At 38.6% G+C, this 24,061-nt stretch overlaps 12 protein-coding genes across 13 annotated transcripts in view; 6 read left to right on the top strand and 6 right to left on the bottom strand.

Moving 5' to 3' along the window:
- Window positions 1-24,061, top strand: part of LOC115447805 (netrin-B) — a 198,211-nt gene that overhangs the window by 50,118 nt on the left and 124,032 nt on the right. The gene's annotated exons all lie outside the window — the stretch shown is intronic.
- On the top strand, window positions 220-712 carry LOC115447813 (bombyxin-related peptide B-like). The gene has a single exon (XM_030175051.2). It carries the CDS (start codon window positions 254-256, stop codon window positions 545-547), a length of 294 nt encoding a protein of 97 aa, XP_030030911.2. The 5' UTR covers window positions 220-253; the 3' UTR covers window positions 548-712.
- On the bottom strand, window positions 2,851-3,618 carry LOC115447819 (bombyxin-related peptide A-like). Its single transcript, XM_030175057.2, has one exon. It carries the CDS (start codon window positions 3,377-3,379, stop codon window positions 3,095-3,097), a length of 285 nt encoding a protein of 94 aa, XP_030030917.2. The 5' UTR covers window positions 3,380-3,618; the 3' UTR covers window positions 2,851-3,094.
- LOC115447818 (bombyxin-related peptide A-like) lies at window positions 6,769-7,053 on the bottom strand. Its single transcript, XM_030175056.2, has one exon. It carries the CDS (start codon window positions 7,051-7,053, stop codon window positions 6,769-6,771), a length of 285 nt encoding a protein of 94 aa, XP_030030916.2.
- Window positions 10,778-11,152, bottom strand: LOC115447811 (bombyxin-related peptide B-like). The gene has a single exon (XM_030175050.2). It carries the CDS (start codon window positions 11,117-11,119, stop codon window positions 10,838-10,840), a length of 282 nt encoding a protein of 93 aa, XP_030030910.2. The 5' UTR covers window positions 11,120-11,152; the 3' UTR covers window positions 10,778-10,837.
- LOC115447817 (bombyxin-related peptide A) lies at window positions 11,229-12,145 on the top strand. The gene has a single exon (XM_037438896.1). It carries the CDS (start codon window positions 11,534-11,536, stop codon window positions 11,816-11,818), a length of 285 nt encoding a protein of 94 aa, XP_037294793.1. The 5' UTR covers window positions 11,229-11,533; the 3' UTR covers window positions 11,819-12,145.
- LOC115447807 (bombyxin-related peptide B-like) lies at window positions 14,156-14,535 on the bottom strand. The gene has a single exon (XM_030175046.2). The coding sequence runs from the start codon at window positions 14,513-14,515 to the stop codon at window positions 14,156-14,158; it is 360 nt and encodes a 119-aa protein (XP_030030906.2). The 5' UTR covers window positions 14,516-14,535.
- Window positions 14,779-15,165, top strand: LOC115447816 (bombyxin-related peptide A). The gene has a single exon (XM_030175054.2). The coding sequence runs from the start codon at window positions 14,852-14,854 to the stop codon at window positions 15,134-15,136; it is 285 nt and encodes a 94-aa protein (XP_030030914.2). The 5' UTR covers window positions 14,779-14,851; the 3' UTR covers window positions 15,137-15,165.
- LOC115447810 (bombyxin-related peptide B-like) lies at window positions 17,947-18,240 on the bottom strand. Its single transcript, XM_030175049.2, has one exon. It carries the CDS (start codon window positions 18,238-18,240, stop codon window positions 17,947-17,949), a length of 294 nt encoding a protein of 97 aa, XP_030030909.2.
- On the top strand, window positions 18,625-18,938 carry LOC115447814 (bombyxin-related peptide A). The gene has a single exon (XM_030175052.2). It carries the CDS (start codon window positions 18,654-18,656, stop codon window positions 18,936-18,938), a length of 285 nt encoding a protein of 94 aa, XP_030030912.2. The 5' UTR covers window positions 18,625-18,653.
- LOC115447809 (bombyxin-related peptide B-like) lies at window positions 21,427-21,874 on the bottom strand. The gene has a single exon (XM_030175048.2). It carries the CDS (start codon window positions 21,837-21,839, stop codon window positions 21,558-21,560), a length of 282 nt encoding a protein of 93 aa, XP_030030908.2. The 5' UTR covers window positions 21,840-21,874; the 3' UTR covers window positions 21,427-21,557.
- On the top strand, window positions 22,223-22,532 carry LOC115447821 (bombyxin-related peptide A-like). The gene has a single exon (XM_030175058.2). It carries the CDS (start codon window positions 22,248-22,250, stop codon window positions 22,530-22,532), a length of 285 nt encoding a protein of 94 aa, XP_030030918.2. The 5' UTR covers window positions 22,223-22,247.

Genomic DNA, 24,061 nt, shown 5'->3' on the forward strand with positions numbered 1-24,061 from the left:
AGCTGACATTATTATTTAGAGCAGCAATTAATCCATCGATATTCAGTCTAGACAGATTCATTGACACGTGAACCCTCTCGACATGTCGTAGATCATCCCACCTGTGTGACGTCACAAGCTGGCGCAGGTCATAATAAATATTATGAATATTAATATTATCCATGTATAAAAGCTATAGGGGTACACATTGTAATCACATTCACACTCCGCCTTCGAGACAGCATCAAGCACTCTACTTTCAATAACAAAAATCATGAAGTTCGCCCTAGCCCTGATCTGCCTGTTCGCGCTGTTGTCGCTGGCTTGTGGTCAGATGGCGCGAGTGTACTGCGGCCGGCGACTGGCGCAGACCCTGGCCGTGCTCTGCCCGGAGATGGAAGAGGAAAGCGCGGTGAAGCGGTCTGATGGCGATCTCAGTGGTGCTGCGATGTACGGCACTCGTGACTGGCGCTGGGCGTCCCTGGGCGCAGCGCGAGGCAAGAGAGGAGTCGTCGAGGAGTGCTGCGACCAACCGTGCACGCTCGACACGCTGTTAAGTTACTGCTAGTACTTTCTGTGATGCGAGATTGTTGGTCATGCTATTATGAATAAATGTTGATTAAATTTTAAATTTATTCTATTTTTTATGAATATTTATTCCTATTATATTTTTGTCCTAGAGTGCTCCATATCTCCTGCTTTTCAAGGGTGATGATTTTTCATATAAGATACAATCGGATTTAATTCTAAAATACTGCTGTCTCTAAATAGTTGTTTATTACTGATTTATACAAACGCGATTGAAATACTTATACCATACCTTTTTACTTTTGTAAATTACTCGCAAATATAGTAAAAAATAATATTGAACTGATATTTAATGGAGGACTTCCTTTGGCTGATGATACATTTTGTAGCTAGGTTCTTATATAACTCCACAATTCCTTATTTTACTATACATGAAATAATAGGAAATGAATGAAAAGAATAGCACATGTTAAAAACAGGATTACAATAAACACGTCATGGTTATAGATAACTCTACAACGTTATGGACTATTTGACAATGTCCTAAAGACATAAATAGTCGGAATAGGGGACCGGCCTATGCTTGATTTTGTACATTATTCTATATGTAATAGTTAATAATACGAAAAAGATGCACTCCTGCGAAAACTGCATAACAATTGGTTAAAAAATGAGCGAGTAATTCATATTTAAAAGATTGTAACGTGCAGAAGTGGGCGCGATGTGGGGATATCGCTTCATCTCTTTTTTCGCACGCGTCGTAATTCCCGATGACGTCACATGTGGATATTTCGTCTCTTTTCTGTTTCTTGTTAATTACCCCTTCCACCGAAATTCAAAGACTTATAACTTGTTGATTTTTTACCGGATTTTAATAATTCCTTCTGTGTTATAATTTATATTATGTAAATATTTGATAATAGTAAAGAACAAAAACGAGTCCGATACCCTATTATGATATCTAGCAAGAGACGTTGTTTAGATATTTTAATAAAACTTATATCGGGTATTATTGGTTCTGTTATTCTGTGTTGCACTTCCTCCAGTTCGATAATTATAATTATAATCGATTGATGTTTTCATATTAGCTAATGGAAGTATTAGAATTGCAATTGGAGAAGGGTTGCTAGAGACCGAGCACAATGGAAATCGCTAGAAGAGGCCTTTGCCAACAGGCACAATGAACTTAGAGATATATTGTAATGAGAGGTATAGCACAAAAAGAAAAGTGAAAGCAGTTCAGGATAGGAGGCTTATTATTATTATAATGTCAGTATTGTCTCTGGGAAAGATAAAAATGTAAAAATTAACAGAAAAAATATCTTGAAATATATCCGAGCACTATCGACCAGTAAGCAAGGTCATCTAGAGCAGGATCTATAAAAAAATACTGGTTTTTCATACATTTCAAGTACCTAAAGTATATTATTATTGTTTTTGTGATGTTATTTTTTAAATAAGAAAATAGGGTTATTGTTAGACCTTTCGTTAAAAAATCTACACTAACAAGAAAAACTTTTAAATCTTAAAACTTCTTGGCTCCAAAAGCGAATAGGAATTGAGGCTTTATCGACTCTTCCATTAGGCGCATTTTAGGGTTTTAGGTTACTTTCTAAAAACAATGCAATTTTTTCCTATCATTAACAGTGTATTATTCCCAAGATCTAATTAGAATGTAAATTATGTTTAGGATTGCATCCGTTAAGTACTGTCTTCTTTCCGTGACAAATATCTGTTACTTTATTATGATGCTTGAGTAAGAGTTTAGTCGGGGTTTTTAATTTTGCTCTATTAAAGGGAGAGACGTAGATGTGTTAATTTTGATATCTCAGCAATGTGTATAAGCAATATGGTACGTAAATTCAGCATGGAAAATGTGCAAATTATATATCCCGGCCATTATGATCATATAAAAAGAACTTAAAAGAAAAAAATACATTTGAGTTGTCTAGTGGTGAAAGAAAATATCTTGAAGAAACCTGTATACCGGAGAAAACCTCATAACTTCGAAGTTATATGAAGGCTGCCAACCCACATTAGGTCAGCGTATTGGACAAAGGACTAAATCCTTTTAGTAGTAGTGGAGGCCCGTTCAGAGCAATGGTATAATTATTATGAGAAAACTTTATTAAACTTGGAGTACCATTTTTGTCTGAGAAGACAGAGCTAGCAGATAGTTTGTTGTCAATGTGGTTGCTGGAATTAAAACATGCCGTTGTTAATTCCACAGATAACTTGAAAACAAAAATTGTTAGTCGCCGGCAATTTCAGTAAATATAAATTGTCACGTCTGTGCAGCATCTTATATGGAAAAGAATTCATTTTTATTTTCTATTCTCTCGATCTATCTGGAACTAAAACCCAGGATGTCTTAAGGGATGAGTTTTTGACAATGAGCAAAAAACACACATTTCTTTTGTGGCTTCATATGTACAACTTCATAGGTCCCAGGTCAAAGTATGTAGCTGGACTAGACCAATTTCATGTGCTAAAATAATACAAATTGACGAGATTATAAAAAGAAAATTTTGTTAGATCTTATCATTTATTCAAAATATCACAGAAGGGTATGACGTAGTAATGACGGTCAACAGTATGTAATTAGCTCTTCGAGCATGCAGGCCTTCTCGCAGCACTCCTCGACGATTCCCCTTTTGCCACGTGCGCCTCCTAGCGCCGCCCAGCGCCAGTCGCGGGAAGCACCCGCAGCGTCGCCTGCACCAGACCGCTTCACCACCTCTTCATACTCCAACTCCGAGCAGAGTCCCGCCAGCGTTCGTGCCAATCGCCGTCCGCAGAACCTCTGCGTTCCCTGAGCTGCAGCGAGCGAGTACAGTGCAAGCAGGCAACACAACACCACCGCGAGCTTCATGTTTACTGATGCTGGAGAGCTGCTGATGTACCGGGATAGATAAAGTGAATGAGTGATTGATGAACGGAACTGTAGCCTTTTATAACTGAGGAAAGTAATTAATATTCAGACGTGGGCATTTCCGTGGGAATGCTCTAATAAGGTTTTACACAGTACAATATAGCGTAAGTATAACGCATTGTTGTTTAGGGCCGCAAGTAATTAATCGATATTTAGTCTAGACTTTTGACAGATTCATTCACATGTGAACCATTTTAGCGCGTTTCTAATTATTCCAATCATATCACATATTACTTATACCTTACAAATTACGCGTAGGTCTACCTGCATACTAATTGATTTCTACGTATAAAAACCATAAAATCTCTCTCTTTAATCACATTCACGCCTTGTCTATTGTGACATCAAGTATTCCATTTCAACACCATGAAATTTGGTCTGATCTTGGTTTGTTTGGTGGCGTTGTGGAATATGGCTGTGGGTCAGATGGCGCGCGTGTATTGTGGGCGGCGCCTGGTGCGGACCCTGGCGACCCTCTGTCCGGAACTGGAGGAGGAGGGCGTGATGAAGCGTGCAGGAGATGACGCCGGTCCGTACGGTGCTCACCGATGGCGCTGGGCGCTGCGAGGCGCGCGCGGCAAGAGAGGAGTCGCCGACGAGTGCTGCGAGAAACCCTGCACCTTGGATGTCCTACTCAGTTACTGCTAGCGTCTATCCTATAATATCACTGAATTTATTATGATCTGCTGTAAATAAATAATGTTATTATATAACTTGTATTTTTAACCCTTATTTATTTTATTGGTGCTTTTTATTAGGTTTAAAGTGGGCCTATTGAAATGTTTTAAAACAGTAGCGACACCTCCCAGCACTCCCATAGGCTCGGAGTACATGGCACTGTGACGGCTCATGGCGCCCAGTAAAATATAATACTTACTAATATCAAAGGCCGTAAAGTCACTGTACCGTGCCAGTAAAATCATTGTATTTTATATCCTTGACTTCAAAAGGTTCCACTTTAAACACTTTATCTGATATAAAGAAAGCAACTCAGCTATCACTTCATTGTTGTCGCCATCCGATGGCGTACAAATGCAGCACATAAACAATGCCCACGCGGACGGGCCCGCAGGACGCCGCTAGTGGACGACTCAATCGTGAACTATCTTCCAATAGATATTGTACAAAGAGCGTGGAATTGTTGTGGCTTTCGATACTTTCTTTTTATTTGTGCCGATGTTAACTGACCTTCAATTACCTGTTTTGATATAATTTTTATTTATGGTAGGAGACTGGGAAGAAGATATATAAGGCGAGTGTGGATTGAAGACTCGGTGGGGTCAACCAGACCGAAACTTCGAATATCAGATATCTGACCTTCTCTGAAAAATGCAGGTCAAATACTTTTGGAACTGGAACCGGGGGGTGGTATAAGGTGATTAATCAAAGTTGAAGACGCGAAAGAAATGTTTCATAATCAAACTAAGTAGCAATTCTTAGTCTATGCCTACTTTTATGGGATAGATATCTGATATTATGTATGTATGATGTCATTCGTTACTTTAGTCGGGCAAAGGATCGAAAGATCCTAAATGTTATTGCCAAGAGATGGTCAACCTCGCGTCAGGTAGACTGCAGGGGCCTTATTCTCTATCCCGCACGTTATTTTAACAGTGCGTAACAAGCACGTAACACAACGCGTCATTTTTAGGACTATAGAAATTTGACTTACAGAATACCATTCCACGCACATTTCTCGGAGATAACATGACACGGCCGCGTTACGCGTTTACACTATCATACAGAATAAGGGCCCTGGTTGTAAAAATTACTACAAGATAACGTAAAGGTTTTTGTAATTATATGCATAAAACGAGCTTTGTGCCCATCTCAAAATGAAATTTCAAGAGTAGGGTAAGGTATATCACCAATTGCACTATGGCTGTATTGTACTCACAGGATCTGCTACGAGATTCAGAGCGGGATAATCTTTAATATTATTATTATTAGTATTTATGCGGATTAAATGTGTATAGAGTTAATAGATTCCACGGCCCGTCTCATTGCTTTTCGCGAGTCGTTATTGTCTAGTTTAAGACGTGTTTAAGACGGTCGAGGAATTTCGCGAAGTGATTTAAATACGACTATAAGGAAGTTTATCCGCTTGGAGTTTGGTTAGTTTAAGGATTTTTTAAATAGATTTTTTTCTACCTGTATTAAATAGTTTTTTTTTGATCCTGGAAAAGTGCCATGGATTGATTTAATGGAATTGAATGGGGACGAAGTCAACAGGAAATCCGAGCTACGAAGAAACAAAAGGATAAAAGTCTAGATAAGTTTAAAAACTTTAAGAGCCGTGTAGGTCATATGTATGGAACTTATAATTTGATTGTCATTATCAATTGATGATTTAAGTATATTTCGCATAATATACTATCTGATTTTACCCCCTTGTCTATTTGAAATATCATATAATTTATAATTTTGATTAATAACATTTATTCACCAAGGATTCATCATCACAGATTCAATGTCGTAATTTATTAGGAAGTCAGGCATTAAAGGATAATTAATTAACTAAATAAGTCGAAAAACTACATAACGCGCCTTTATTTCCTAAGGGATAAGCAGAAACGCATCTGTTGCAGCTATGCCCCGACAAGCTTATTTTAGGCCCACGATATAGGTGATGACCTATGACATTACATAGGTACAGAAAAAACAATTAAACTCTGTCACTAAAATCCCCAAAACATAAATGTATTTGTCTTTTAACTTTATTATAAAGTAACGAGTAGTACTTTAACATTCTCGCGTTGAAGGACCGCCAAAGAAGTATTTTCATCTCCTCAGGTCCGGAATTCGGTTATCTGTTATGCTTATCTGCTGTAAGATGATGAGGAGTTGGGTACTCCGCAGACCACTTGACGTGGCATCAGCTCGAGGTTGCTATGACTTAGAAATACCATCGCAGGAACAGTACACTTAATTTCAAATCGATCGGAATTGTGAAAATAGGAAATTAGCATATATTCATACGCCAGAATAGATTTTCATAAATAATAGCTAGAATTATCTGGATCACATTAGCTGTCAAGTAGAAAACGCATCAAAATCGGTTTATTCGTTTGTCATTTAAACTTATAACACCGCTCTTTTTGCGTTCATATAAATAAAAACAGATATTGTGATTACTTGTACTGGGAATTAAATGTAAACCCTCATGTTTTTCAATCCAAGTACGTTCTACTGTGCAAATGACACCAATTAGGTGATAGCAGAGGACAAAGCCTATATAAGAAGAAACTATAAAAAACTAAAAATATTGTTATAGGTATTATCATTTATTCAAAATATCACAGAAGAAGAGTAGTTGGCGAAAGTGACGGTCAGCAGTATGTGATCAGCTCATCGAGCGTACAGGCCCTCTCGCAGCACTCCTCGACGACTCCTCTCTTGCCGCGCGCACCTCCCAGCGCCGCCCAGCGCCAGCCGCGAGTACCATCCGCAGGGTCGCCATCACCAGACCTCTTCACCACGTCTTCATACTCCACCTCGGAGCAGAGCCCCGCCAAAGTCCGGGCCAGCCGTCGCCCACAAAACCTCTGCGCTCCTTGGACTTCAGCCAGCGAGCACAGCACGAACAAGCAACACAACACAACAGCGAGCTTCATGTTTACTGATGCTGGGAGTTGTTGATGTTTTGGGAGAGAACGAGTGAATGTGCTGATCATTTGAAATGTAGGGGTTTTATAGGTAATATTGTAATTAGTATTCAAGGTTAAGACCTACGCCTATTTTGTGACGTCGTGTATGTGGGATGCAGGTACTAACACTTCAGGAAAAAATCATGTCATACTCAATTTGATAACATATTGCGATTATTGACCTCGAAAGTATTTTATAAGAAAGTAATATCTACAAGTAATTATTATGATCGCTTGCTTTATCCGTGAAGGGAAACATCGTGAGGAAACCTGCACATCTGAAGTTCTCCATTAAAAAAGTGTGTGAATTCTACCAAGTTGCACTAGGCCATGCGTGGTGGTCTGAGGCCTTAACCCTTTCAGTAGAGGAGGCCCGTGCCCAGCAGTGGGACAGTATATCAAGGGCTCATATTATTATTAATTATTATGATCATAAAGCGTTTAAGGGATTCTATCAGTGTTTGTAAATCTGAGTTGATGCAAATGCGACGCATATCACGCGACGGTGTACACAGCGGGAATGGAAATTAAGCTCAAGCCGATGAATTTCAATAATTGTGTTTACAAACCACTTAAGAGATATTCATAGTTTGTAAGAAGATTATTTAAATATAAATAAAAAACATGTATATGTACTACACCCTCAAAAATATGTGCTAGAATTATTTTCCTCATAGAAACTCAATATTTTGTACATCTATCTATACATATTATAACAGAGTCCTCTTTTCTGTCTGTCTGTATGTTATAGATTTTCTCAAAATCTCAAATACTGAAAGGATTTTATGAACTTTGGTATGGAGATAGTTTAAGATCCTGGGAAGGTTATAGGCTACTTTCTATCCCTGAAAATATATAGCGGGATATTTATCCAGGAAATTTCCTTCACGCGGGCGAAGCCGCGAGCAAACCTAGTATTATACAATGCGTCCATCAATATGAAAACATTCGATGTTAAAATGTTTTTTCAAATCGACTATAATGTCTTTGAAACTGTGACACAACTGTGTTAGCATAATGGCGCTCGGCGGCGCAAATAGACATCACGGCTATATCTACTCGAACGGGGCCTGGCTATGGGAGCGTTACAATGTAATGTATGTGATGAGCGTCATAATATGACGCCTACCTGGCTACCACCATTGTCCTAAATATACCCACGTCTGAATATTAATTACTATTTGCAATTATAAAACCCTACGATTCCGCTCATCTATCATTCATTCATTCGTTCTCTCCCGCAACACCAGCATCTCCCAATATCAGTAAACATGAAGCTCTTGGTGGTGTTAAGTTGTCTGCTCGTGCTGTGCTCACTGGCTGAAGTCCAAGGAGCGCAGAGGTTCTGTGGGCGACGGCTGGCGCGGACGCTGGCGGGACTCTGCTCCGAGGTGGAGTATGAGGACGTGGTGAAGAGGTCTGGTGAAGGCGAACCTGCGGATGGTACTCGCAGCTGGCGCTGGGCGGCGCTGGGAAGTTCGCGCGGCAAGAGGAGAGTCGTCGAGGAGTGCTGCGAGAGGGCCTGCACGCTCGATGAGCTGATCACGTACTGCTGGCCGTTACTTTCGTCAACTACTCTTCTTCTGTGATATTTTGAATAAATGATAATCTAACAATATTTCACTTTTTGTTATTTTCGTTTACTCCCTTATCGCCTTATTATAATTTGTCTAGTGCCCACGTACTTAGATTGCACCCCTTAGGTAACTGAGTAAGTATAATAATTATAATTTGCTCAATGGTGGCTTATTACTCATTATTTCGCCACCTATCATAGTCTGGTTGGACAAGTAGCTCGTTGAGTTGTCGCGGTACTATATGACTGCGCCTTTTTTTTGTTTTTATTTTTATATGTGCACAAAGTGACCCCACTGCACGTGATGGCAAGTGGAGAGTGGTCCAATAGAATGTCGACTGACTAGAGGTGATTATCCCACGGCAGTTGACACAATTATGCCGGCCTGTTGGAACCGGATATACACAAGCTGAACCCGAAACGCGACACACTTACATGGGCCACCATCGCGGGTTTTAACACCTTGTGTACGGTGGTCGCTATCCTGGTGGATATAAAATATATCCTGCCACCTGCTGGCTAATGTCACAAAGTTTTTAATACGAGGTTCTAAACCTACCAGGTAAATATATAAGATGTACTGAAGAAACTTTGATGTAATATTATAAAAATAGAGTTAAGATATGTAGTGGTTTTGGAAAAACCATAATCCATAAACAATTTCTATGATAAAAGCCATAATGAAGAAGAATTATTCTGCTTATTTTAAATTTGGCACCCGCAACAACAAAAACTTGTTATACCATATTCTTCGGTTGTAATCCTCTTGTAAGGACATTTCATTTACTTGGCTCGCAGTCTTATATAGTAAATATCTTCAAAAGATTTCATTGAGCAATATTGGATCTTCTATGACAGCGATGATACGGATTACAGAAATGAAATGACAAAAAGGTCAGATTTTAGGAAATATCTTGTTACAGAATACACAAAAACAAGAAAAAAGTGAAATAAAATTAAAAAAATAGAAAAGCCGAAATAAATATTTACATATTACAATATTTTAATCGTAACAGCATTTTGGTATACTAGTTGTTCTCCCCATGAAATTTTCCATCGGGCTCACGATTATCTTATCACGGCAACACTGCAATAACCAAAAAAGCGATTAATTTTTACATTTCTAATAACGACATCATTCTCGTACTTAAAAGGTTTAAGTAATGAAAGCTCATTGGTACCTGATATTTCCTTGTGGGGCGTGAATTTTCAAAAACGGTAATATATCAGTTCTTTGTTTATCTACTTAGTAAAGCCAACGCAACGATCAATAGAATTTAACAAAAAATTTAACCACCATCAAAAACTACTAACAACAAAAAATATTTCATATAACAGTCTATAATACTGGTTACCAATTTTGGAGTCAGTGACATAACTGATGTTAAACCACATAATAATATTTTTATTGTATAATATTTGTTAATAAAATTATTTATTAATTTAGTGTAGAGGATTGTCATTGAAATTCTAAAAGGGTGTTCCGAAATTTCATTTTACTTTGGGAGAACAAGTCTATCCTACTTGAGTTGTGTAATAAGTTATATTTTCTTCATAGTCTGTTAAAAGCACAATTGAAGTCTAAATTAGTTTTAGAAAGTTTTGTTTATAAAGAGAAGCCTAAATGTCGATCACATATTTGTAGTTTGAAAAAAGAAGAATATCCACATATTATAAATATGTGGATATCCCATTTAACTTCGCTGATGAATTTTCAAAAATTCCTTTTTAGTGATTTGTTTCGGAATTCAACTAACTTTTGTGCAAACTTGGGGTTTAGACTGTGCATTTTCAGTTAGGTAAAGCTAAGGAATTTAAATCATTAATCAGGGATCCTTCAACCCTTCTTAACTAGTAGTATGGTTTGACATAATAGCTTTAGATAACAGGTCGAGATATACGAGTCATTAAAACGTACAACAGTCATATAACAAAAGAGCATCTTTTATAGCATTTTATATTACTAGCTCCATATTATTTAGATGAAAAATTTTTTTTACTCGTTAAGATACTAAATATAATAATATGTTTTAGTATTTAGGAAATATGAAAAAGGAAAACATGCTTAATGATCAAAATATATACAGCTTTCAGCATTTAGGAAAGTAAAGATAGTTTACAATTCAACCAGCATTTATTCACAGAGTATTACAGTCAATCCCATCACAACGAAGGCTAGCAGTAGCTGAAGAGCGTGTCGAGCGTGCAGGGCTGGTCGCAGCACTCCTCGACGACTCCCCTCTTGCCCCGCGCCGCCCAGCGCCAGCCGCGAGTGCCGTACATCGCAGCACCACTGAGAGCGCCCTCAGACCGCTTCACCGCGCCTTCCTCTTCTATCTCGGAGCAGAGCACGGCCAGGGTCTGCGCCAGTCTCCGGCCGCAGTACACTCGCGCCATCTGACCACACGCCAGCGACCACAGCGCGATCAGACAGACTAAAGCCAGAGCGAACTTCATGATTGTTGCTGTTGAAAGTGGAGTACTTGATGCTGTCCCAAAGACAGGGTGTGAATGTGATAACAATGTGTACCCCATGGCTTTTATATATGGGTAATATTAATATTCATATTCTGTATGACCTGCGCCAGTTTGTGACGTCACACAGGTGGGATGATCCGCGACCTGTTGACAGGGTTCTCGTGTGAATGAATCTGTCTAGACTGAATATCGACGAATTTGTTGCTGCCCTAGATAATCATGCCTGCTTTAATTATTTTTAACCGTAAAAGGTAACTCTAATGTAACCATGAAAATGCCCACGTCCGAATACTAATTACTTTCCCAAATCGTATAAAAGGGTAAAGTCCCATTCATCTATCACATTCACTTGTTCTCTCCCGGATCGTCAGCAGCTCCTCAGCATTAGTAAACATGAAGTTCGCAGTGGTGTTGTGTTGTCTGCTCGCTTTATATTCGCTGGCTGCAGCTCAGGGAGGTCAGAGGTTTTGCGGACGACGGCTGGCGCGGACGCTGGCCGATCTCTGTTACGAAGTTGACTATGAAGATGCGGTGAAGCGGTCTGACGGGGGAAGCAGGGCATACGGCACTCACGGCTGGCACTGGGCGGCGCTGGGAGGCACGCGGGGCAAGAGAGGAGTCATCGAGGAGTGCTGCGAGAGAGCTTGCACGCTGGACGAACTATTCACCTACTGCTAGCGTCTGTTATATTACCACTTCGTGAGATATCCCTGTAAATAAATGCTGTTGTTACCCCATCTGTAATTGTTTTCATATGCAAGTCATTAGCCACAACCAAGGTCGTCAAAATACCTACCATTTAGACAACTTTTAAACTACCAGGACGTAATGGGACCAGATATAGAATTGCATTTAAAAACTCCTATGACGTGATTTTAAAAGCAATTCCAAATTTTGGGTCTCATGTACTATGCGGAAATACTTTGGACGAAGAAATACGGCGAATAATCGCACCATACATGATACTTATAATTATGTTCTTTGATACCTGAATCCTCACTTCATTCTTAGTCTACAATGTAAAATGGACTGTGGATTAAAAAGTCCTAGGTTTAATTCTTCTACGAGTTATTTAAATTAAGTTCTCTTGAATAAATCTGCCAAACGAAGTGTTGGTGATGTGAAGCAGGCGGGCTGTATTAAAACTGAACTAAGTTCATTCGGCGATATATTTAAATCTTACAATATTATTAATGCGAAATATTTGGATGTTAGTTAGAAGTAAACACACACAGCTGAATGGGTTTGTATGTAGTTTTGGATACGGTTAGATTATGTCCTTTATTACCACATAGGTCGTTTTTATCCCAGTATCCCGCTTCCATGGCAAATAATGAAATTTTATAATCTGATTCTTGAAAGAGATGGCGCTGTAGTCGCAAAGGTGACGTTATGAATCGCTACAGAGATTTAGGGACTTTTGTAGCAGGAAACATTTCATGCGGGCGAAGTCGTGAGTAACACTTTCTTGTCGATAGAATGAAGGCAGGAGAATGAGAGTTCAATGGTTCTTTTGACCGATCGTTCATCAGTAGCTTTGTATATTGATTTTGAAGTTAAAATTAAGTATGAGAGTGGTTTTTGAGCTGGGCTTTGTCATTGAAGTTATCTTCCAGACGATACAGTGCTTGTGTTTCTTCTTCATCTATTAAAACAAATTTTATTTTAAAGATTGAACTGGTAAATAAAATTATGATACAGAAATAAGTAATGTTACTTTTCCTTCATATTAAATTATATGAGTTAATTTTAATTACCTTCCTAAGACTTTGATTACTAAATTCAACTACGTTTCATAATAGGAGTTGAGAATCAGGGAGCTCTATTCCCTCTGCGGAGGCATATGCGTCTTTTTGCAATTGCGGGCGTTCTGAACGAAGGACAGCTTTAGTAGCCATATACGGAAAAGAGTGAAAAAATCTCCTATTAACTTATATCTATCTGTCTATCAAAGATGTCCTTCGATTTGAACATCGTTATTGCAAACAGACGGATTTACCCGCGAAGACGAAACAGGGCCCGTAGACTATATACTACAGATAATTTGGAAATTGTTGTTTGAGCTTTAAAGAAATTTCTGCCGTAAATACTAGTAGTATAAAATTAAAAAGTTAACCTGACTGAATTACATCTTTGTATTGAAAAATCTTTTCTACGAAAAATTTTTGAATGGAGTTTCGTTAAAAAATATATCAACAAATGAGAGAGACAATCCTATTGTTGACTTATATCGACGAATTACTGACGCATACGAGTGTGCAAACAGCTTATTCGTTTGCAGAGTGCTAAGATCATATAGAGTGGACATTGGGAAGATTGTCATACTTAAATATCCGTTCTAAACATGAAATAATTCTGTTACATACTTCGCAACTTATTTTATCCTCTGAGTGTGTATTGAAAAACGATAAAAGAACAATTTTTATTTATAATCAGATGCATAGACATCATTTTCAAGTTTTAGACTTAAAAAATTACGGACTTTTAAGTTTCTTTTTTATTTCAAACTATCCTCATTTGACCTTCTAGCTGATGAATTTTATAAAATGTTTCTTAAGGACCTTCTTCATTATTTAAGACGTCTTTGTGAAAAATATTCATATTTCCATAGCCACGGATTTGGGTTGTGCGTTGTCTGTTGTGACAATAATATTATTGGGTAGAATTTAGATCTTCAGCCAATGGCACAAGGTCATCCTTAGTTAATGGAAAAGAAAATGTTGAATACTTATAATTTTAGACAACGTGTTATAAAATTATAACGGGATATATTTTCTCTATTATTAAAACTCTATCAGTGGAATGAAGTCTTACACTCTCTTTACATTAAATAAAAATAATATATTGTGCTATATATTTTAGTATATATACAAAAGTTTTAGAAAAACAAGGTAGGAAGAAAATATTTAACGCCTAATACAGAACGCTTTCAGAATTTATAAAAGTGAAAGATAGTTTAGAATTCAACAAGCATTTATTCACAGTGTATTACAGTCAATCCTATGACAACGAAGGCTAGCAGTAACTGAAGAGCGTGTCGAGCGTGCAGGGCTGGTCGCAGCACTCCTCGACGACCCCCCTCTTGCCCCGCGCCGCCCAGCGCCAGCCGCGAGTGCCGTACATCGCAGCACCACTGAGAGCGCCCTCAGACCGCTTCACCGCGCCTTCCTCTTCTATCTCGGAGCAGAGCACGGCCAGGGTCTGCGCCAGTCTCCGGCCGCAGTACACTCGCGCCATCTGGCCACAGGCCAGCGACCACAACGCGACCAGACAGACTAAAGCCAGAGCGAACTTCATGATTGTTGCTGTTGAAAGTGGAGTACTTAATGCTGTCCCAAAGACAAGGTGTGAATGTGATAACAATGTGCACCCCATGGCTTTTATACATAGGGAATATTAATATTCATATTATGTATGACCTGCGCCAGTTTGTGACGTCACAAAGGTGGGATGATCCGCGACCTGTTGACAGGATTCTCGTGTGAATTAATCTGTCTAGACTGAATATCGACGAATTAGTTGCTGCCCTAGATAATCATGCCTGCTTTAATTATTTCTAACAGTAAAAGGTAACTACAATGTAACCATGAAAATGCCCACGTCGGAATACTAATTACTTTTCTAAATCGTATAAAAGGGTACAGTACCGTTCATCTATCACATTCACTTGTTCTCTCCCGGATCGCCAGCAGCTGCTCAGCATCAGCAAACATGAAGTGCGCAGTGGTGTTGTGTTGTCTGCTCGCTTTATACTCGCTGGCTGCAGCTCAGGGAGGCCAGAGGTTTTGCGGACGACGGCTGGCACGGACGCTGGCCGATCTCTGTTTTGAAGTTGACTATGAAGATGCGGTGAAGCGGTCTGACGGGGGAAGTAGGGGATACGGCACTCACGGCTGGCACTGGGCGGCGTTAGGAGGTGACCGGGGCAAGAGAGGAGTCATCGAGGAGTGCTGCGAGAGAGCCTGCACGCTGGACGAACTATTCACCTACTGCTAGCGTCTGTTATATTACCACTTCGTGAGATATCCCTGTAAATAAATTCTGTTGTTATCCTATTTGTAATTGTTTTCATATGCAAGTCATTAGCCACAACCAAGGTCGTCAAAATACCTACCATTTAGACAACTTTTAAACTACCAGGACATAATGGGACCACATAGAGGAATGCATTTAAAAACTCCGATGACGTGATTTTAGCAAGCAATTCCAAATTTTGGGCCTCATGTACTGTGCAGAAATACGTTGGAGGAAGATATACGGCGAATAATCGCACCATACATGATACTAATATTTATGTTCGTTGATACCTGAATCCTCACTTCGTTCTAAGTATACAATGTAATATGCATAGTGGACTAAAAATCCTAGGTTCCATTCTCAGCTGGTATGGAAACACCTTGTACGAGTTATTTAAATTTAGTTCTCAGCTTTTAATCTCCCAAACGGAGTGTTGGTGATGTGCAGCAAGCGGGCTGTCTTAAACTGAACTGAGTCCATTCGGCGACATATTTAAATCTTACTACATATATTATAAATGCGAAATGTTTGGATGTTAGTTAGAAGTAAACACACACAGCTGAACGGGTTTGAATGTATTTTTGGACACGGTTAGATCATGTCCTTGATTACCACATAGGCTGTTTTATCCCAGTATCTTGTTTCCATGGCATATAATGGAATTTTATAACTTGATTATTGAAATAGATAGCGCTGTAGTGGCACAGGTTTAGGGACTTTTGTAGCAGGAAACATTTTATGCGGGCGAAGCTGCGAGTAACACCTTGGTGCCAATAGAATGAAGGTAGGAGAATGAGAGTTCGATGGTTCTATTGACTGATCCTTCATCAGTATCGCCTTCTATATTGATCTTGAAGTTGAAATTAAGTATAAGAGTAGTTTTTGATCATGGCTTTGTCATTGAAGTTATCTTCCAGGCGATATAGTGCCTGTGTTTCTTCTTCATGTATTAACATTGCTTTTATTTAATACATTGAACTGGTAAATAAAATTATGATATAGAAATAACTAATATTACTTTTCTCTTCATGTTAAATTTTATGTGTTATTAAATCAAAACTTCCTAAGATTATGATTACCAAATTGCAGTACGTTTAATAATAGGAGTTATGAGTCAGGTTGCTCTATTCCTTCTGCGTTATATCAGTCTTTTTGCAATTGCGGGCGTTCTGAACGAAGGACAGCTACAGTAGCCATATACATAAAAGAGTGCAAAGCCTCCTATTTACTTATATCTATCTGTCTATCAAAGATGTCCTTCGATTAGATCATCGTTATTGCAAACAGACGGATTCACCCGCGTAGACGGAACAGGGCCCGTTGACTATATACTACAGATACTTTGGAGATTGCTGTATTGAGCTTTAAAGGAACTTCTGTCGTTAAATACTAGTAGTATAAAATTAAATAGTTAACCTGATTGAATTCCATCTTTTTACTGAACAATCTTTAATACTTTGTAATGGAAACATGAATATATGTTAAAACGTGTTGTTGGTTTTAGGCTCTTTATTTAAATGCACTAATTATACTTATTTAAATACTATACATTACATGACTTATATACTAAGTACACACACTACAACTTAAACGTTTCATTGGAGTTTCGTTAATAAATATATAAACAAATGAAAGAGAGAATTCTATTACTGACATATATTGAATTCTAACCCCTGATTTAGAAACTCCGAGTACAGACGAATACTCACGAATACAAGTGTGCAAACTAGCTGACCCGACAGACGTTATCCCGTCTTAACTATAAATTTGCAGCGCGCATTCTGTCAATCGGTGAAATTAACTTTTCTTAAATTTTCTAACGTTCCGCTCAACTTCCTTATTTTTTCATTCATAAGATCCTTCTCCTGACAATAACAAACACACCAAAAAAAAAATAATTGTGAAATCGGTCCAGCCGTTCACGTGTGATGGCGTGACCAAGGGAAATAGGGATTCATTTTTATATATATAAATATTCATTTGTCTATAGCCTAAACTAGGCATTAAAGTAAAACTACGCGCCGTTTTAATTCTGAAAATTGAAGAAAGAAAATAGAAATGAAGTAATGGACATATGCAGACACATGTATTATACCTAAGTAATTCAGATAATACCATACTTAAATATCCGTTATAAAAATTACGTAATTTCGATACATACTTCGCATCTTATTTCATCCTCTGAGTGTATTTTCAAAACAATAATGGAGCAATTTTTATTTATAATGAGAAGCATAAACATCATTTTCTAGTTTGTGACTTCAAGAATTACGGACTTCTAACTTACTTTTTTTTTCAAACTATCATCATTTGACCTCTTAGTTAATGTATTTTCAAAAATGTTTTTAAGAATCACTATTGAGATCTTATAAATCTTTGTGAAAACTTTCGTATTTGTATAGCCACGGGTTTGGGGTGCGCGTTGTCTGTTTTGATCTACAGCCAATAGCACAAGGTAATAACCAACCCACATTAGTTAATGGAAAAGAAAATGTTGAATACTTATAATTCTGGATAACGTGCTATAAAAATATAACGGGAAATATTTTCTATTTTATTTAAACGCTGTTTATTTCATATATTCTTACACTATCTCTACATTAAATAAAAATAATTTAATGTAGTATGCATTTCAGTATATACACGAAGGTTTTAGAAAAGCAAGGTAGGAAGAAAATATTTAACGACTAATACAGAACGCTTTCAGAATTTATTAAAGTGAAAGAGAGTTTATAATTCAACCAGCATTTATTCACAGAGTATTACAGTCAACCCTATCACAACGAGGGCTAGCAGTAGCTGAAGAGCGTGTCGAGCGTGCAGGGCTGGTCGCAGCACTCCTCGACGACTCCCCTCTTGCCACGCGCCGCGCCCCGCGCCGCCCAGCGCCAGCCGCGAGTGCCGTACATCGCAGCACCACTGAGAGCGCCCTCAGACCGCTTCACCGCGCCTTCCTCTTCTATCTCGGAGCAGAGCACGGCCAGGGTCTGCGCCAGTCTCCGGCCGCAGTACACTCGCGCCATCTGACCACACGCCAGCGACCACAGCGCGATCAGACAGACTAAAGCCAGAGCGAACTTCATGATTGTTGCTGTTGAAAGTGGAGTACTTGATGCTGTCCCAAAGACAGGGTGTGAATGTGATAACAATGTGTACCCCATGGCTTTTATACATAGGGAATATTAATATTCATATTCTGTATGACCTGCACCAGTTTGTGACGTCACACAGGTGGGATGATCCGCGACCTGTTGACAGGGTTCTCGTGTGAATGAATCTGTCTAGACTGAATATCGACGACTTAGTTGCTGCCCTAGCAATCATGCATGCTTTAATTATTTCTGACAGTAAAAGGTAACTCCAATGTAACCACGAAAATGCCCACGTCAGAATACTAATTACTTTCCTAAAATGTATAAAAGGGTACAGTTCCGTTCATCTATCACATTCACTTATTCTCTCCCGGATCGCCAGCAGCTCCTCAGCATTAGTAAACATGAAGTTCGCAGTGGTGGTGTGTTGTCTGCTCGCTTTATACTCGCTGGCTGCAGCTCAGGGAGGTCAGAGGTTTTGCGGACGACGGTTGGCGCGGACGCTGGCCGATCTCTGTTACGAGGTTGACTATGAAGATGCGGTGAAGCGGTCTGACGGGGGAAGCAGGGCATACGGCACTCACGGCTGGCACTGGGCGGCGTTAGGAGGTGCCCGGGGCAAGAGAGGAGTCATCGAGGAGTGCTGCGAGAGGGCCTGCACGCTGGACGAACTTTTCACCTATTGCTAGTGTTTGTAACAACACCACTTCGTAATATATTTCTGTAAATAAATGTTGCTACATTATCTGTAATTGTTTTTGTATGAAAGTCATTAACCACGACCTAAGTTGTCAAAAAATCTGTCATTTGCGACCATTTTTAAACTATCAGGACGTAATGGGATAGCACGAAGAAATACGTTTCAAAACTTCAGTGACAGTATAAATCGGCAAACATTACTAGAAATGCTCGGTCACCTTCCCTGAAGTACAGAATTACAAACCCTCAATCTATAATGATGACCAAGAGTAAGATATACAGCGAATATTTCATATACATTAATTACTATAGCAACACATGATACTAATTTTGTTATGAGGTGATTGTATCGTCTAGTATATTGGCAAAGTATTTCGACTATAGACTGAAAGGACCAAGTTGAATCCTCAGCTGGTATGACAATATTTTTTATAAATTTTTAAACACTATTTGATCCAGGTTTAAAAAACTAAGTTAAATTCATTCTAATACACACTTAAATAAATAATGCGTTGACGGATTTTAAGATAGCTGGTTTCTTTAATTATTTATTATTTAAACAGAAACATCAATCAATTCTTGATGATGTGAGGATCACTCTTGCAAAATTAGTGTATTGGTTTAGTGTTAGCAACTTATTATGAAATCTTGTATAAAATTCGTCACACCCTATTGTTAAGTAAGTTAATGCTAACATTTTCATAAATAGTGACGAGGTGAGTCTTGTGGATATAACCAAAATTTTGGGTATCACACAGGACTCTAAACTTTAGTGGGGTCCTCAAATATCTGTCTTTACTAAGAAGTTAGCGCCGCAGTTTTTTCAGTGAGCAGGATACGCCAATTAATTGACATCGACAGAGATTGATTCTGTTACGCTTTCTTTCATAATTTGATGAGTTATGGAATTATGCGCTGACATTAATATCATATTTGTTCTTCGAAAGCGAACGGTAAGTTTTAAATATTCTTTAAAAGGATAATCTAAAGAAATTAGTAGCGTCATAATTAATTTATGCAAATTTAAGTTTGCGATATCCATTAAAATTTAAATAATCTAGTCAATCGTAAAACTAGGCTCAAAAAATTATTAAATCTCTAAAAGGTTTTTTTATCCTTTTATAACAAAGTTCTCATTAAGGTCAAGTTCTTGAATATAGTTATATACCAAGCAAATATTAAGAAGTTGTATAAATAAAGTACAGAGTTTATTGCAAGATGTTAAAATAGCTAGAAGATAAAAATATCTGAGATATTGTATTTTCGTTTGACTTTCTTAGGAATCATTTCATTCGATTCAATATTTATTTATTTTTGATTCTTTTATTTTTAATATTTTAATTAAATATAAAAGGCTTGGGTATGCCATACTCTCAAGCTATCTGTGCCTGCAGCGGTGTCATGTGCCGGGACGGCCATTGAGGAGGTCCCTGCATCATGGTTGAGGAGGCTGATGGTTGGCACATGCGTGATATCGTGAACGTGTGGTGCGTGTGGACTATTCTGCCCATTTCGCTTACTGTATCTTAGTGCTAATAATTAATAGTATATTGGAAAAAACAATTATCATTAAATTATTTCATGCTTGGCAGAGAGTGTTGTACACTCGTATAGGAATTGAAAATGTATTATTTTGCAAGTAAATAAACTGCTCTGAGCAAAATAAGGATAAACAAAAACGAAATCTTTTTTGTATTATATACTGTACTTTCTTTATATCTTGAAACTAATTTTAAAAAGAGTTTACACCAGAGTTTCTTGTTCGTTCTTCTCTGGTATAAATTGCTTTTCGAACTGACTTTCATGAACCTTAATAGTATTTCGTCAAACCAAAAAAATTATAGCCTAATTCACACACGCAACTTATCGCGGAAGCGTGAACAAACTTTTAATTTTTCTTGCTCACGAATTTATTAAGGTGCTCTGAAAATTTGGGATATCCCATGAGACACAATTACTTCTACACAACATTGCCGGAAGTAAAACACAAATTCTTATATATTCAACTTAAAAATTGCGAATTTCCGTACAATTTTGTATTTCCATTAAACACTACATTGCGATGAATTTTGAAAAAAATCCTTTATGAGTTACTACTACTAACTAGCTTACCCACCAGATGTGATCTGATGTGAGCTCGTGTGGAAAATTCTATGTTTCCTAAACCATAGAGTTTCGTATTTGGTTATTTGCCAGTGATTCCATGATATGAATTTTATTAAGTAGAAAACCCTACATCCGCTTCTTAAGGTGTTGCAACCAACTTTATGAGTAAAAAGAAAAAGTGTTTTATCATAATGAATCTTAGATAAGCAGTCATTAGATTGGGACAAACGAGCCATTTTACATATATTATTTATAGTGTGAGTAGTATAGTATAAAGAGGTAATTTTATACTATTTTTAGAGTATAATATTAGTTTTATCAACATTTAGTTTTTTCTACTCGAAGGGACAATACATAGTACTTAAAAATTATGTAGAGTCCGTTAAGAAAGAACAGATAAAAAGCAAAGTTCTAGAGCATTCAACTATAAAAGTGAAAAATAATTTAAAATTCAATCAACATTTATTCATAGTATATCACAGTTAATTCAATAATAGAAAGTGCTAGCAGTAACTGAAGAGCGTGTCGAGCGTGCAGGGCTGGTCGCAGCACTCCTCGACGACTCCCCTCTTGCCCCGCGCCGCCCAGCGCCAGCCGCGAGTGCCGTACATCGCAGCACCACTGAGAACGCCCTCAGACCGCTTCACCGCGCCTTCCTCTTCTATCTCGGAGCAGAGCACGGCCAGGGTCTGCGCCAGTCTCCGGCCGCAGTACACTCGCGCCATCTGACCACAAGCCAGTGACCACAGCGCGACCAGACAGACCAAATTCAGAGCGAACTTCATGATTGTTACTGTTCAAAGTGGAGTACTTGATGCTATCTTAAAGACGGGATGTGAATGTGATAACAATGTGAAATCCCGTGGCTTTTATACATCGGAAATATTAATATTCATATTACTATGTATGACCTGCGCCAGTTTGTGACGTCACACAGGTGGGATGATCCATGACATGTTCAGAAGGTTGACGTGCCAATGTATGTCTAAGATCTAGACTAAAATATATCGACAAAATTATTTTTGTTCCATATAATTATGCGTATCTGTAAAAGATTACTACAATATTGCCACGAAAATGCCCACGTCGGAATATTAATTACTTTCTCTAGTTATAAAAGGCTATCGTTCCGTTGACCTTCCACATTCACTCCTTTTCTCCCGGAACATCAGCAGCTCCCAACATCAGTGAATATGAAGCTCACCGTGTTTTTGTATTGTCTGCTTGCGCTGTACTCGCTGGCTGCAGCTCAAGGAGGTCAAAGATTCTGTGGGCGACGGTTGGCGCGGACGTTGGCAGGGCTCTGCTCCGAGGTGGACTATGAAGACGCAGTGAAGCGGTCTGGTGCAGGCGACGATGCGGGCGCCACTCGCAACTGGCACTGGGCGGCGTTGGGAGGTGCGCGCGGCAAGAGAGGAGTCGTAGAGGAGTGCTGCGAGAGGGCCTGCACGCTCGATGAGCTGATCACGTACTGCTGACCCCCACCTTTACTAGCTACTCTCATTTTGTGATATTTTGAATAAATGATAATATTATAACTATATGTATGTTTTTTATAATTTCTCCTCACTATGAAATATCAAAATTTTTGCATTTCAATTCGCATTATGTGACTAGCTAGGAACATCAGCTTGCTGAGCCGTGGCCGCTCTAAGTTACGCTACTGTCTAACCTTTAGGAAATTAAATAGTTGGTATGAATGCACAACCCTACATCTGGCTTTTTAATTATCCCATAATAGCAGACTTCCGATTGCATCAAGCGTTACATTTGTCTGTCAACGCCTTTTGAAAGCGTCATCAACGCGCGTGTCTGGCGCTTCGGGGGCGTTGACAGAGCCGATCGTAGGGCTGGATCAGTTTGTTTCATTTGGTAACTTTTGGTAGGCACTTATAATTTGTAATTCAATGTGTTGGATGATATTTCTACTGTTTATGGGTGGTTGTATATTCATTCAGTGTTATAAGAGCCTTAACTTTACCTGGCCGCGGATGAAACCATCGGGTCTTAGTCTGAAAATATTTTAAATTTTGATTATAACAATGTCTTTTATATATTAACTAGCTTTTGCCCGCGGCTCCGCCCGCGTTATAAAGGTTTTCAGGCTAAAGTTTTCCGTTATAAAAGTAGTAGTTTCACGGGAGCCTATGTTCTTCCCAGGATCTCAAACTGTCTCCATACCAAATTTCATCTTAACACATTGGGTAGTTTTTGAGTTCAACACGTTCAGGCAGACAGATGCAACGGGGGACTTTGTTTTATAATATATTTTTAGAACTTTTTAAGAGGAACAATCCCGTCATACATCATTGTTACATTACTTTAACCGTTTACGCAGCGCGCGCAACGGAAGCTCTCAAAACTAATAAATTGTCCCCGTTTTTGCAACATGTTTCATTACTGCTCCGCTCCTATTGGTCATAGCGTGATGATATATAACTTAAAGTATTCCACAAACAAAGGACTATTCAACACAAAAAGAATTTTTCAGTTCGAATCAGTAGTTCCTGAGATTAGCCATTACTGCTCTGCTTCTATTGGGTATAGCGTGATGATATATAGCCTATAACATTCCACAAACAAAGGGCTATTCAACAAAAAAAGAATTTTTCAGTTCGAATCGGTAGTTCCTGAGATTAGCCATTATTGCTCTGCTCCTATTGGGTATAGCGTGATGATATATAACCTATAGCACTCCACGAACAAAGGGCTATCCAACGCAAAAAGAATTTTTCAGTTTGGACCGGTAGTTCCTGAGATTAGCCATTACTGCTCCGCTCCTATTGGGTATAGCGTGATGATATATAGCCTATAGCACTCCACGAACAGAGGGCTATCCAACGCAAAAATAATTTTTCAGTTTGGACCGGTAGTTCCTGAGATTAGCGCGTTCAAACAAACAAACAAACAAACAAACAAACTCTTCAGCTTTATATAATAGTATAGATTACAAATGCTTCGTTTACACCAAAGGATCTTGTAAACCGACAGACAGAAAGCGCGATAG

Source organism: Manduca sexta, chromosome 15 (assembly GCF_014839805.1).
Source record: "Manduca sexta isolate Smith_Timp_Sample1 chromosome 15, JHU_Msex_v1.0, whole genome shotgun sequence".
Classification (NCBI taxonomy): Eukaryota; Metazoa; Arthropoda; class Insecta; order Lepidoptera; family Sphingidae; genus Manduca; species Manduca sexta.